This window comes from Oryzias latipes, chromosome 14 (assembly GCF_053564925.1).
Source record: "Oryzias latipes strain Hd-rR chromosome 14, Olatipes_Hd-rR_3.1".
Taxonomy (NCBI): Eukaryota; Metazoa; Chordata; class Actinopteri; order Beloniformes; family Adrianichthyidae; genus Oryzias; species Oryzias latipes.
Genome location: NC_136250.1, coordinates 28,615,234 through 28,629,588, shown reverse-complemented (window position 1 = coordinate 28,629,588; position 14,355 = coordinate 28,615,234). Strand labels below are relative to the sequence as shown.

The 14,355-nt window shown below is 44.9% G+C and overlaps 1 protein-coding gene across 1 annotated transcript in view; it reads left to right on the top strand.

Moving 5' to 3' along the window:
- The window catches only part of LOC101168430 (F-BAR and double SH3 domains protein 2), a 41,675-nt gene extending 29,591 nt beyond the window's left edge, over positions 1–12,084 (top strand). The window contains exons 11-21 of the mRNA XM_023962361.2: positions 323–418; positions 5,476–5,592; positions 6,037–6,132; positions 7,048–7,200; positions 7,265–7,399; positions 7,480–7,563; positions 8,665–8,848; positions 8,913–9,136; positions 9,234–9,444; positions 9,521–9,579; positions 10,465–12,084. Of these exons, the coding sequence (XP_023818129.1) occupies positions 323–418; positions 5,476–5,592; positions 6,037–6,132; positions 7,048–7,200; positions 7,265–7,399; positions 7,480–7,563; positions 8,665–8,848; positions 8,913–9,136; positions 9,234–9,444; positions 9,521–9,579; positions 10,465–10,548 (1,443 nt within the window). The 3' untranslated portion in view covers positions 10,549–12,084. The remainder of the gene's footprint in view (positions 1–322; positions 419–5,475; positions 5,593–6,036; positions 6,133–7,047; positions 7,201–7,264; positions 7,400–7,479; positions 7,564–8,664; positions 8,849–8,912; positions 9,137–9,233; positions 9,445–9,520; positions 9,580–10,464) is intronic.
- The last annotated feature ends 2,271 nt before the right edge of the window (positions 12,085–14,355 follow it).

The following is a 14,355-nucleotide window of genomic DNA, read 5'->3' as shown; positions in this document are numbered from 1 at the left end:
AAAGAATTTGAAAGCAAATAATGCATATTTTCATTTGCTGCTTAGAAAGTTTTGTGTGCAACATGTTGGCATAAATATCACTCCATACGGCTCCAACATAGAAAAAGAAATTCTTTGTGATATTTTTAATTCAAATGAAAAAAATTAGCCTTTTTTTATATTCAATTAATGATTTGAACAAATGTTTGAATCTTAAAAGTGGAGAGAAGTTTGCTTCCGGGCAGCTTTCAGTCTTGAGGTTTTGTAAAGTGACGTGTTGAGTGATGCTGCTGCTGTTTTCCAGGCTCAGGTGTGTTTCATCAGGTGTGTTTCTTCCCTGCAGGTGGCTCAGGAGTTTCACCAGCAGTTCTTCGTTCAGAAGAACCTTTTATTCCAGCAAAGCCCGGACTTCTCATACCAGCCCGTCGACTCGGACACGGTAAATTCGGATTTTTCTTTCACATTTCTGGTTTCTGACTCTATCTGGGCTTTTGGCTGGACTTCAGCTTTCATTATAATAATATTTATCGTCTTTGATTTGAACAAAAATGCCCCCCCCCCCTTTTTTTTTGCTGGTGCAGCTGTGAACTTAAGACTGAAGCCTGACTGTGAAGCCAAAAGTGCTTCATTTTTCCTCACGGGGGGGCGGCAGCTGAGGTTCTTTCACATTTACAGCAGAGAAAATAAAGAAACTGGGGGGTCGGATGAGGTTTAGCAGAAACTGGTTTGATGGTCTTTATTTAAAGCTTTGATGTCAACTTTAAAACTGTCAGCTCTGATTATTATTATTATTAATATGAATCAAATATTATTTACTGCTTTAGGAAACATGTAAGAGGGATGAACTCTGACCTTAACTAGGCACTTCAGTCCATGTCCTGCCTTCCTTATGGTGTCCTGAATGAGTCCTGGTTCTGTGTTCGGTTCATTTGGGTCGACAGTTTCTCCACTGCTCCAGGTTTTGCAATCACACAGTTTCCATGAAATCCTAATGATGCGATTGAACACAAACCGACTCGCTCCATAAGTCATTCAGAAACGGATGTGAACCATCCTTTGATTGACAGCAGACACTAGCGCTCATCATCATCTATCAAAGGAGACGTCGGCGTCTTCTTCAGGCCGTGGAGCAGCGAGCTCCTTACACGTGGGAGGGGCTACGGATGATACCATTTTGGGAAATGGTGATTTTCCAGAGGAGCTGTGGATCCAACAATTCCACACGACACGCTCAACTTTTGATGAGCGGTGTGACGCTACGGGACCTCTGGCGGCGCCCGCTGTGCAGCGGCCAAGCCGCCAGTTCCTACCAAGAAGCACATCGCCATCCGGTTGTTGGTCACGTGACTCATTTAATAGAAAAAGGGTTTCCATTGCAGTTTTGCGAAATGTCCATTTCCATTCACCTCAGAAACTTCCTCCAAATGCACAAACTTTTTGGGATTAATGCGACTTTTTTTCTAAATCGTCGTGTTCCCATTTAGTGAATTTATTAACGCAGCTTCCCCATCAGTGGAAACGCAGCAATCGTGAGTCTCTGGCAACTCTCAGAAATAGTTCATGTTGTCTTTGTGCAATCTTAACACTTGTTAGATTTAAATCCTTTGAAGAAGCAGCTCAGAAAATTCTGCTCACAAAGTATTTGCCCCCCCCACCCCCCCCCCCCCCCCCCGGCTACCGAACTGACTTGAATACGTGCGGCAAGAAAGAGGCGACAAGATGTTAGAAAACTGACTTCCAGCTCGTTTCAGCAGCTGTGCTAACTCTGAAAGGTTTCATAACAGAGTTCTTACTCAACCACACCGTCTGTCAGTCCCTGCAGGACCTTTCGGGCCTTTTTATGGTTGGTGTTGCAACCAGTTTTCTAAAAGTTGCTTCATTTTTTTAATCATATTTTTCAACTACAGGCTGTAGTAGAACATGCAAAATTTAAGTTTTTTTAATATATATATTTTTTAAATTAACGTCTTAATTTATGTCAAACCACAAGAAATACACATTTATGAAATTCCTAATCAAACTGATCTATATGAAAAAAAGGTTTCTTTAAGAGAAACTTGAATAATTCTGTGACCTGATGTAGTTTTAACACGGTAGTTTATTTAAATTACATTTTTAATGAAAATTTGATTCATTGAAAGTTTTCTTTTCTTGCTGCGACTCACAGAATAATATGACCAAAGTGTTGGTACACGACACCTATACTCACCTGTTTCTTTAGCGTTTCTTTAGTGTTTGTAGCAGAGAATCTATTTTAAGGTGTTTCTTTTTTTTCCTCTCTGTCTAAATTTATTGGAATTTATGAAACGCATAAATGTCAACTTCAGTCCAAAAATGTTTTACGAGCAGCCTTTGCTGCTCAGACCTCCAAGTGACTTACGGAGGCTCCTGGATGGGGTGTGAAGACATCCAGTGGCGCCCGCCGGCCCGCGACTGCTGCTCCTTTCCTCCGCCGCTCCGGACAACACTGGACAATTTGTTCCCACTGCAAATGTTGCCGCTGTTTTGATTGGTCGTCAAACAAGCGGCAGCTTGTTCCTAAAGAAAACATTGGTGCTGGACAGCCCCCCCACCCCCCACCCCCTCCCACCCCGCTTGCACCAGACAGAGGGATCCGGTAAGGAATAGAGCTGAGCTGGGAGGGAGGGGCAGGAAGAGGTAGGCCGGGCCCCGTGAAAAGGGGGCATTGTGAGTGGGCCTCATCTGTGCCCCCACCCACCACCACCACCACCCCAGCCCCCTTTCCCTCCGACTTCCCCCCACTGATCTCAGCCGGTGGAGTCTCATGGAAGTGCTTGATGCCGATCTCAAAGGAAATGGACGAATTTAAATGTCTGCAGGAGATATCCTGAAGGGCAGAAGGGGCGCAAGGCGTGCGCAGTTATCACGTGAACAGCACCAACGGGCTGGATTTTGGGGGGTGGGGGGGCTAAAAAAGGAGAAATCTGCATGACATTTGCTCACCCTCGAGTGTCGTATAAGTGTTCACTTGGACCTGTCGCCTGCAGCAGCTAGAAAGAAACATGCTTGAACGTTTTCTCTACGGGTTCACTGGGCGGTCTACGATCTTGCTGTTTGGTGGGGGCCACCTGAACAGGTTTGACACCCCCCCCCCCCCCCCCGCCCCCTTTTTTTTAACACACAGCATCCTCATGTGAGGGCAGTTTGGTCTAAGACTTTATACTCTTGACCTGAAACAGAAGCAGAAAGATCTTTGACTTGACCAAGAAAACCACACCGATGTGCCAAGAAGGAAGGAAGCACTTGTTAGGCAACTACCGTCTCAAGTCTCTGCAAAGCTCTGTCCTCACCAGGAGAAACCACCAACAGACCTTCCAAGTAGCACGGCAGACTTAACACTTCTGGTCGCCAAAGAAAGCGCTGGTCATTTTGCAGGGCTGATGCCATTCAAGTGTCATTTTTATGTTCTAAAGCCAGAGGTTCAATCCACATTTATACAGAGATGAGGAAGAGGAAGAGCATCCTTCAAAGTAAACGGTATAAATGGAAATGCGTAGATCACAGCTTTGTCCCTCCCTAACCCCTACATAGTGCACTATATAGTGTGTTCACAAATGTTGCAGTGCTGTCCAAATCTACAATTCCAAAATCCAGTTCCCTAGAAATTTCCCAGAAGTCTCTGAGAGAAACCAGTGTGCATCGACGCTCAGTAGATCAGTGAATATAGACCACAATGCATTGCGTCGGAACAATTTTTGCCAAAAACATTACTTAAATGTATTTTTTTTAATAAACCATCAACGTTTATCTCTTTCAGAAGGCAGTGGACTCATAAATAATCGTCACAAAGCGCTCACATTAGCTTTGATGACGTCATATCCGCCGTAAAAAAAATAAATTATCACTTTATAGTTTTTATAGTAGTTAGGGCTTAAGGTGGGAATTTGGACACAGCCCATGACCCATGAGTGAAATTTAGTGATCAACTTCCTGATTATCTGCTTTGCTTCCATTGCATTCAGCTCTTGTGTCAGACGGATCTTCCCTGGATGAAAGCTTCACCGCAGTTTATCCCTTTAGCCCTTGTGCTATCCAAGGCACTTTAACGTTGGGTCATCTAGACCAGTGTTTTTCAACCTTTTTTGAGCCACGGCACACTTTAATCTTGACAAAAATCCCGCGGCACACCAGCATCCAAAAAAAAAAGAAGAAGCAGAAACTCATGGTCTGTATTGATCTACTGCCCCCCCCCCCCCCCCCCGGCAATCTCCCGTGCATTTTTGTGATAATTGTGGCCAAAAAAGCAGGAAGATGTGGCTGTTTTTTCTAAGAGATGAAATAAAAGTTCAATTAGAAAATTTAGAAACCTGTTTGTTTGTTGTGGTTTCAAGACGTTTCACAAGGACAACTCATTGTGCGCTCGGACACTGGCCCTTTAAGCCAATGCTTCATGGGAGATGTAGTGTAAAAACTGCAGAAAAGGGGCAGACAGACTCTCTTCTCGGAGATTCATTGTTTTGTTCATTTGTTCCATGGTCTGACACCGGACTCTGTGGAAAGCTACACCACTAAAAACGAGCTTTAGCTGGTATTTTTGTTAGAACTGAGCGACTTTTTGAGCTAAATTGGAACAAGGAAGTGAATACTTTAACCACTTCTGATTGGTCAGACTGATGACATGTGATTAAGCCTTGAAGAATGATTGGCAGAGACAGTTAAAGGGACGGGACTTTTCCGCAAACTGTTATAGCTGCAGGTAAATCACACTTGACCATCTCCCACGGCACACTGGTTGAAAAATACTGATCTAGACCCACTAGACAGAGCTCTGAACCTTTTTTCTTCAATGATTTGTGATCTTCACTGGTGTCCATGGATTACATGAAATCTTTCCACCTTTATCCACCTTTGTCATGGTGGGGAGAACACGTCAATGGAAGGGGGGGGGTCATCTGGACCCCATAGGATAGCACAAGGGTTAACATGGGAGCTGTCGCCGGCAGCACCAAAACAACACACCGTTCATGCAATTCATGTAATTCTAACGGATTCTGACGCAAAGAAAAGCGCCAAACTGCTTTCCTTCGTTGGATTTACGTTAATGGGGAGAACAGTTGAACGTAACAGTTGAAGAGTTACGTTAGTCCAAAGAACGTCAAGAGTAGAACTGAGACTCTGATTTTAAAGGGTTAAGAAGTGAACATACATCCACATCCTGCAGCTCAAGATCCTCCATCTTCTGTCTGTAAAACGCCGCATTTACAATGTTGACCTAATGTCAACAGCACTAAATACAGCATCTGTCTGAGCTCTGGCATTAATAAAAAAATCACCCAGGTGTTCTTCATCCTCTGCTGCTTTCAATGTCCAGGGATCTCTGTCGTACTGCGATGCGTTTGTGTGCATCGTGTTTTCTGGCTCCGACAGGTGCATGGAACACACGTAACACAACAGGCCGGTTGTCGTGGTGCACAAGGTACTGCAGGTCACTGAGGTGGCCCCTGTGTGGGTCACTTTCTGCTGCGTCTGTTAAAGGTGGTGCAGCTGCAGACGGAGAGCGGGACGGCGGAGGGGCACAGTCTGGACAAGGAGGCCAGGAAGTGGGCGAGCCGCGTGGCCCGGGAATACAAAAGCATCATCCACACGCAGAGGGTGAGCATCGAAGCACACGTTTGTCTGCAGAGGGTCTCAGCAGCTCGGCTCTCCACTGGTTCCTCCAGGAACGTTACAGCAGATTCCAGGTTCTAGACACGTCTAAAGTCTTCACGCTGAGCTGGAACTTGATCGTTGGCTGGCGAGATAAGACGGTTTGCTAATAATAAACCTGGATGTCGTAAAATCATTGCAGCTTGATGTCTGATGAAGTCACAGGTCAAACTTTCATCTTCCTCGCGTCATATCCCAGCTTCTCCTTCTCAGTTATTGTGAAACCTGTGGTGAGTGTTTCCAGAAGGCTGCGTTCAAACGCTTTGTTTTCCGTACGGCGGGGAAATGAGTCACGCTCCCTCCGCTCCCGCATCGCTGCTTTATTGTTTTTGGATTTTCCATCTGAGCTTGTAAACAAATCTGCTTTGCATGTCTGTGGTTCTGCTGCAGGCTCTGGAGGAGTACAGCGCGCAGGAAGCGTCAGAGCAGAACGGCGAGCTGGAGAGCAAGATGGAGGTGGCCAGGCAGAGTCTGCGGAGGGCAGAGGTGAGCCTGTGGTCACTGTGTGCAGCGGCTCCAGACTGCCCCCTGCTGGTTAGAACGCTGTGGTCATAGATTCCCCTTCTGAGGATCAGAGGGGGAAAAAAAATGTTTTGAATTCATCAAAACTTCCACCTCCCAGAGCTCCAAACCCTTCACACTTGGGATCTTCCAAAAGCCCGAAATGTCCTCTGTAGTTACCAAAAGGAGGTAATTCAGTCATATGCAGTGGTGGGGAGAAATGCTTTCTACAGAGAACTCATTTGCATTGCTGGTAGTCAGGAGGATGACAAAGAAAACGTCATTAAGCCCCACAGAGCTTTAAGTCAGTACATTAAAACTCTGGATCCCAATTTAGTTGAACGTTTAGTTCCTTAAAGTCGTGTACTTAAAGTTCTTACAGTGTTATGTTATTTTGAAAAATAAAAGTATTCAGTAAAAGTACGCAGATGTTCAAGTAAAACCTAACCCCAACGGCTCTGTCATCAAACAGTACACATGAAGTATTTGTTAAGTATTATATATTTTTAGGTTCAGAAGATTTATATCCAAACACGTTTGAAAGTCTTGACATTTGTTACTGAAAAATTATGACACAAAACTTAATGATACACGGAAAAGGATTTTTAGGAGTTAAACCATAAATCCCTGAAAATATATGTTTAAAAATATATTTAGTTTCTTTATTTAACTAATATTTTGTTGCTGTTTTCCATTTCTTCAGCAGCATTTCTTTGTTTACGTCCTCCTTTTATGTCATGTTTTACCGCCACGAGGCGCAGATTTGTTGCGTCTTCGCAGCAGCAGCTGAGGAAGACCAAATAACTTGTCTTTCGCCTTCATCACGTTGGGGCTTTGTCCTGGTTAAGAACCCCATGTGGCGTTCCCGGTGACCCGAACGCTCCTATCGTTCCCCGGCAGACGGTGAAAGCGAAGGCGGAGGCGCGGCTGGACCTGCTGAGGCAGGCGGGGGTCGCCGTGGAGACGTGGCTGAAGAGCGCCATGAACCAGGTGATGGAGGAGCTGGAGAACGAACGCTGGAACAACCTGAGTACCCACGATCCCTCACTCTCTGTAAGAGCACCGCGGACGGCGTTTCAGAGTTCACGGCTCCTGGTGCTGACGCTGCTTTCTGCAGGGAACTGCAGATCTGGAGCGTGAGGATGAGGAGGAGATGGAGGACAGCGGCGAAGTGTTGGACGAAAGCAGCTCCAGCCCGTCCAGCACCTTAAAAAACTATCCGCTCACCTGCAAAGTCCTCTACTCCTATAAGGTACTTCAGGCTCTCTGTGGAACGCAGACCCCACAGGAGGACGTGGACCTTTCAGAACGACGTGAATTCTTTGTTTTCAGGCATCTCAGCCCGATGAACTGACCATCGAGGAGCAGGAGATCTTGGAGGTCATTGATGATGGAGACATGGAGGATTGGGTCAAAGTAAATCTCCTTTTCTCATCTTGCTGTTGACTTCCAAAAAGGTTCTGTAGATCGGTGATCTCCCACCTTTTCGGGCCCTGGACCGGTTTAATGTCAGACGACGTTTCCACTGTTGGGCCGGTACCGGGGTGAAGTGGTGGTATGGTTGTTTTAGCTTCCAGTTCCCCGTCACAGATGCATTAAAATGATCCTACGGGAATTCTGCTGCACAAAGACAGTTTGAACATGTCTGTAGATGTTTAAAAAAAGGTAGAGATTCAAAAAAAACAAGTTGTTGCTTTGTAAATGTTGTTTTTGATGCAAAATTTAAAGGCTTTTATTTTGATAGAACGTCATTTTAGCCACAAAACAACTAAATTCAGGCTCAGATTGTCCTTCAGGACAAAGAGATTAGTCCTAGTTTTTAAACATGAACACATTGTGGATTATGAACTAGCGATGTCTCCATCTGCTCACGTGATCCGAAATCCGGCCCGATTACGTGGTTTCAGACTCCATGCAAATCGGATGTTGTCTCCCGATCAGTGATTTTTTTTTTTTTTTATCATTTCAGATAAATGTCTAAGGAGAATTCTGCATATTGCAAAAGGACCGTGACATTTTAATGTCGTAAAGCGCAGCGGAGCAGTTTGCGCAGGAGGCGAACGTCTCACAAAAACCGATCGCTAAAATTAGGAAAACATTCACAGACTCGGACTTCGGGGCTCAGAGACGCTTTAGATCAACGTTTAACACTGACTGTTTGGTCTTAACGCAAACACAACCTACAAAGGCATTTCAACAGAAAAAAAAAAAAAAATTTGTCTCTTTTTCATGAGAGCGGCGCTCTCCGTGGTGCCGACAGACAGAGACGGAAGTGAGACGCTGCAAAGTGGACGGTTTGTTATTCGGGAGTCGGTCTTACTTCCTGAAGTCTGTTAGAAGAACAGGAATCGGTCGTGACGGTGGAACGGCAGATCTTGCACAGCTTCAGCTCTCATGAAGTCTGGACGGTTCTCAAACATTTTGGACCTTGGTTGGTTCTCTGACTGGACTGACGTGCAGTGAGGACCTCAGACCTCCCTCATCGGCTTTTCTAATCGGTACTTCCTGTCCCTTCAGGCCAGGAACCGCAGCGGACAGGTGGGGTACGTCCCGGAGAAGTACCTGCAGCTGCCCTCCTCCAACAGCCTGCTGAGCATGCTGCAGTCTCTGGCCACGCTGGACGCCAGGTCCCACTCCTCCAGCAACTCCACCGAACCCGAAACCGAGCTGCCGTCGGGTTCTGTGAACGGGGACTCCAGCGGTGAGGAGACGCTCCACCCAACCACCTCTGTTGCGTTCGTTTTCTAGAACTTTTGTCTCCGCAGTCTCGTTTGCGAAGGCGTTGTACGACTACGCGGGTCAAACGGAGGAGGAGCTCTCCTTTCCTGAAGGCGCCATCATCCGAATCCTCAGCAGGGAGACTCACGAGGACGACGGCTTCTGGGAGGGGGAGTTCAACGGCCTCGTTGGCGTTTTCCCGGCGGTGCTGGTGGAGGACCTGGCCGGGCTGAGCGAGAATGGAGAAGGACAGAAACCCGGCAGTTCACAGGTACGCTGCAGTCTTTCCTGATCCTCCAGGTGCGCTTCACCTGCAGCTCTGTTGAGCTAAAGTTCACCCCGTGTTTCACGTCTGGTTCTTCTGGAAGGTCTCCCCCTCCGGCTCCGCTCAGAGCGACCGCTCCCCCAGCAGTCTGTTTCAGCCGGGACCTCTGCACAGCAGCCCGCTGCAGACGCCCACCCTGTCCTCCCCCGTGTCCAGCCCCTGCAGCGCCACGGCCTCCCCCGTCGGCCGACCGCCCTCCTACCACAACGGAGACCACCGACCTCCACCAGCATCACGCAAGAGCCCGTACCACAGTAAGACCTCCTCCTCTCTTAGGAGCCAAACATCTCCATGAGCTGTTTTTGTAATCTGTCCCTTTTGCCCCCACAGGTCCGGCTCGAGGGTCCCTGCAGCCTCCCAAGTACCCCGAAGGAGGCACCATAAGACCTGTGAGTCCCCGAGCAACACAATTGATGAGCGGTTAACAGAACAGTCTAATAATATATATTTAAAAAAATACATTTTGAAAGAAGGAAAATATTATGCTAAGATGAAACTCAGCACAAAAACATCATCACTAGACAGAAACTCACAAAGAACGATGGGAATCAGGACTACAAGTAAAGAAATCCGCAAAAAAAGTGTCTGTAGTCCAGATTTCTTCCAGTGGGGGTTTGGACTCGAACCTGAGCAGCACGGCAGACGCACTTATGTCATCACTTCCACCATCACCGCCATGCCTAATGTCGGCCTGAAGCCTGAAATATCTGAAGTTCAACAAGTATCCTCTAGGTGTGTCGTTTCACAAACAACCGGAATTCTTATTTACGTCAAAATGAAGGCGTCTGTTTTCACACACGTCTCTGAAACCTCCAGTCTGCTTCCAAAGACGTCTTTTTTTTAACCTCTCTTGTCCATAAAAGAATATTCTGGTAAAATAATCGAGAAATAGGGGTGTGGTCTTTGGCTTGAGCGTTCAAATGTTTTCATGCTTCATTACACATTTTCAAAAAGTCCCCAATAAATGAAACCAAACCCAGTCATGTGACCTCAGTGTGTCCACACGCAGTGGGGTCACCGCTGTGTCGCCCCCTGGTGGCCAGCTTGCTTGATTGAAGGTGGAGATTTTCTCAAGTTAAAGGTCCAGATGTCTTTCATTTCAAAATAGCAGGAACTAACACTTTCAGGTGAAGGGGCGGAGCTTCTTTCAAGTCAACCTCTGGAATTTTCCCTTTTGGAGCATGTTTAGGAAAAAGGTTCTTTGAAGATTGTTTAGTTTAGCAAATCTCATATTGATCCGTCAACCAGCTGAGTTTTTATTTGTCCTAATGCAGGTCCGGGCTGCCCCCCCACCACCAAAGCAGCACCCCCGTGGGCAGGTGAAGCGTAAAGAGGAGGTGGAGATCACGCTGGTGTGACGGACGCTGCCTGGATCAAACCAACCGAAGGACCGAAAGGGGGGTCCCCGAACCCGTCAGACAACGCAGGAGACCCCCGAGGGGCGGAGCCTAGCGCCTTTTCCATTGAGCTCCCTCACATTCACAAACAAAATCCGTGCTTCAGGCCTGAAACGGTCAAAGAACAGAGCTTCTGGTGGAGATTTATACACATCCTGGTTGGAGCTGAACACCAACCAGTTCCTCTGAAGCAGCTCGGGTCGGATTCACTCAGATTTTATCAGCGAAAACTCGAGCCGTTTCATCCCGTTCTTCAGCTCCTGCAGAGTTTCTGCCCAGCGTCTCGTTTTTGTTTCCACTTAGAATGAATTCCTCCCGGTGAGTCGGTGTTTGCTGTAGATTCACCAACATCTTTGTTTTATTTCTGTTCACTTTTGGATTTAACGCGGCGTCCTTTCAGTGGAACCCGGGTCCAAAAGAGGATGAACAGTACAACAGGAAGTTAGACGAAACGCTTGCAGCACTTAGGAAGTCCTGATGTCTCGTTAGTGTTTGGTTGACCTTCAACAGGCGGGAACACACCGGCGGGTTGGAGACTTCAGTTCACCATAAGTTCCTTAAGAGCGGCTTCAGCTTCACTGGCTTTGATGCCTTTAGAGACGCGGCGCCGCTGCCGCCTGCATCCAACCCCGCTGACTCCACGTCTATGCAACCAAAAGCCGGTCAGCTCCACGCTTGGGCCAGAACCCGCCGCGGCCGAGGCTGGTCCTCTGCGCCGACTCAGGAAAAGCGGCGATTCTAATTGTTGTTTTGTCCCTAAAAGGCACTAAAGAAATTCAATCTTTTATTTCTTAAGCCCCCCTTTTAATGTTGTTGCTGTAACGGTTCATGGCGTTCACGCACAGATTTTTGGCGTGTTTTGGCCGGAGCGTCTGTGACGGTCGACACTGAAGTGGTGACGCTTAAATGCATTGATTTCACGGATCCTGAGCTGCTGGATGTAAACCCATACTGTCATAGAAAAGCACTTTTTGGCGTCTTCTCCCCTCAGTATTTGGTAAAGATGTTTGTTTACCAGCTGTATGGTATTCATCTCTTTTATATGCTGTCGTGTTATTTAGCCTTAAATAGCCGCTGTTGTGTCTTTAAGTCTGATCTCTTTTGTTTTAAATGTATAGTTTACAGAAATTTTGGATTCTTGTATAATTAATGGCAAAACTTTTCTTTTTTTTTCTTGTTAGATTTAGGAATAAAAGAGGTTTGGATCCTTGGAGGTGTTTGTCAGCCGTGTTGCTGTGTTCTGGTTGATCTCTTTGAGATCTGAATGACATCAAACTTATTTTTGAAGTTTGCATTTTACCCTGATGTATTAAAAAAACAAAAGTCCAAAACGTTTCTTTTTCATCAGAGAAGTCTCGTCGACCTGAAAACGGTTCTGATTCTCCTGAGATTCTGTGAGAAGTCCAGTTTTCAGGTCATCGCATTTACACGCCGGTGGACGTTTATCTGTATTTATTGTGTACAAATAAATGTGAAATAAAGATAGATGACATGAAATCAGCAAGAGAGCTTTTTTGTGCCCCATTCTGAAGAACCCTTTGAAGCAAATAACTGCCCCAGAAGCAGGTTCAAAGAACGTTCTGAGATCCGATCTCCTGCTGTGGTTCTACAGAGACAGGGACAGTAGAAGGCCCCAGACCCCATATTACAGGGGGAGGACCCCCAAAACACACCAATGGACAAGATCAGACACTCAAGCTCCTATCACCTTAACAGGATAACATGATAACCTATCAGGAGCTGATCTGGTGTCAGAATTTCTGTGATCAAGAGCTGATCTGGTGTCAGAGGTTCTGCTATAAGGAGCTGATCTGGTATCAGAGCTTCTACTATCCGGAGCTGATCTAGTGTCAGGTTCTCCTATTAGGAGCTGATCTGGTGTCAGATGTTCTGCAACCAGGAGCTGATCTGGTGTCAGAGGTTCTGCTATTAGGAGCTGATCTGGTGTCAGAATTTCTGTGACCAGGAGCTGATCTAGTGTCATAATTTCTGTGACCAGGAGCTGATCTAGTGTCAGGTTCTCCTATTAGGAGCTGATCTGGTGTCAGAATTTCTGTGACCAGGAGCTGATCTAGTGTCAGGTTCTCCTATTAGGAGCTTATCTGGTGTCAGAGTTTCTGTGACCAGGAGCTGATCTAGAATCAGAGGTTTTACTACTAGGACCTGGTCCCGGTGACGTCAGTGCATCAGCTTTTCAGGGTCATTAGAGGCGCATTGAGTCGCGCTGTGAAAGATCTTATCTGGGCTCTCAAGCCTTCCACCACAATAAAGTGAAGGTTTGTGGAAAACCTGTTTTTGGGGCCCTCTAGTGGCCAAAAGGAGGAGTTGTTTCATAGGATTTCAATGCAGCTCAGAATTGATTTATTTTCAACAACTTTTAGTATTCTACTCTCTTTTTTATTAGAAAGGGAGAACAACAAAAAAAATGTAATTTCCAGCATTTTGTCCATTAATTTAGTTTTTGTAAAAAAAATAAAAATCTATTTAGTCATTTTAGAAAAAAGAAACTGAAGCCTTTTCAGTTTTGAAAATCAAGTCAAACATAAACTTACAACATATCTTTGTATTTAATATAAACATCAAAGTGTATGATTTTTTTTAGGTCAAAGTTCCCAAACAAATTTTTTTTTTTGCCACATTCTTTTTATTGAATTTTCAAAGTCATAAAAATACAGAAACACAATTTACAATTATAAATTTCACTTGAGTCAGCCATTACAAAAATTGCAACTTTATCAACAGTTTTTAGGTAATGCTTTCTCTTATTCACAGTCTTTTTTAACCCCCCCCCCCCCCCCGCGCCTCCCCACCTCAAGAACAAGAGTGCCTCTCCTTGGATATTGACAAAATGAAGAATATAACCTTAACACACTTAAAATTAAGAGAAGAAAAAATAATAAATAAAAATTAAAAAACAGAGGTCTGTGTACCATCCAAAATTAACAATCAACATTCTATTCCAGAGGATCCATATTCTTTACACAGTGTATGAAAGGTTGCCATATATTTTCAAATTCTTCTACTTTGTCTTTCAAAATATATGTAATTCTTTCTACAGGGACCCCTGACAGCATTTGTTGGAACCATTGGTTTATGCTTGGACTGTGAGTGTTTTTCCAGCGTTTAGCAATACACATTTTAGCATGAATCAAACTGAGATTTATAAATGCCCTCTCACCTTTGTTGTAGTGATGTATTTTAGGAAATATACCTAATAAGAAAAGCTTTGGCTCCAGTGGGATCTGTTTTAAAGTAATTTTCTCTATTGTGACTTTCACCTCTTCCCAAAAAGTTTGTATACATTTGCATTCCCAAGTACAGTGGAAGAATGTTCCTTTCATTTCCATACATTTGGAGCAAACATCTGGTATATTTCTGTTATATTTATTTAAATCCGCTGGTGTTACATATGTACGCATCAACCATTTGTATTGTGTTAATTTTAGTCCCAAACAAATTTTTGATTTTGTTTTTGTTTATAGGATTTTTTACTTGAGTTATTTTCTGCTTTTCATCATCTGAGCGGCGTGAGTTTGAAATAAAAACACGAGTTCATGTTCTGAGACTCCTAGGATTTCCAAACCTTGAACACCAATTGGGTATTCGAAAAAATGTTTTTCTACTTAAACTAAATAAAATAAATGTGCACACAATTTTAACGACTTAAGGTAAAGTAAATAGTGATTATAAATAAAAAGTTTTGACATGTATTTCTGATCTTTTTGGTGTTGAGAAAGCTTCAGTCAAATGCTAAAGTTAAGTTTGTTA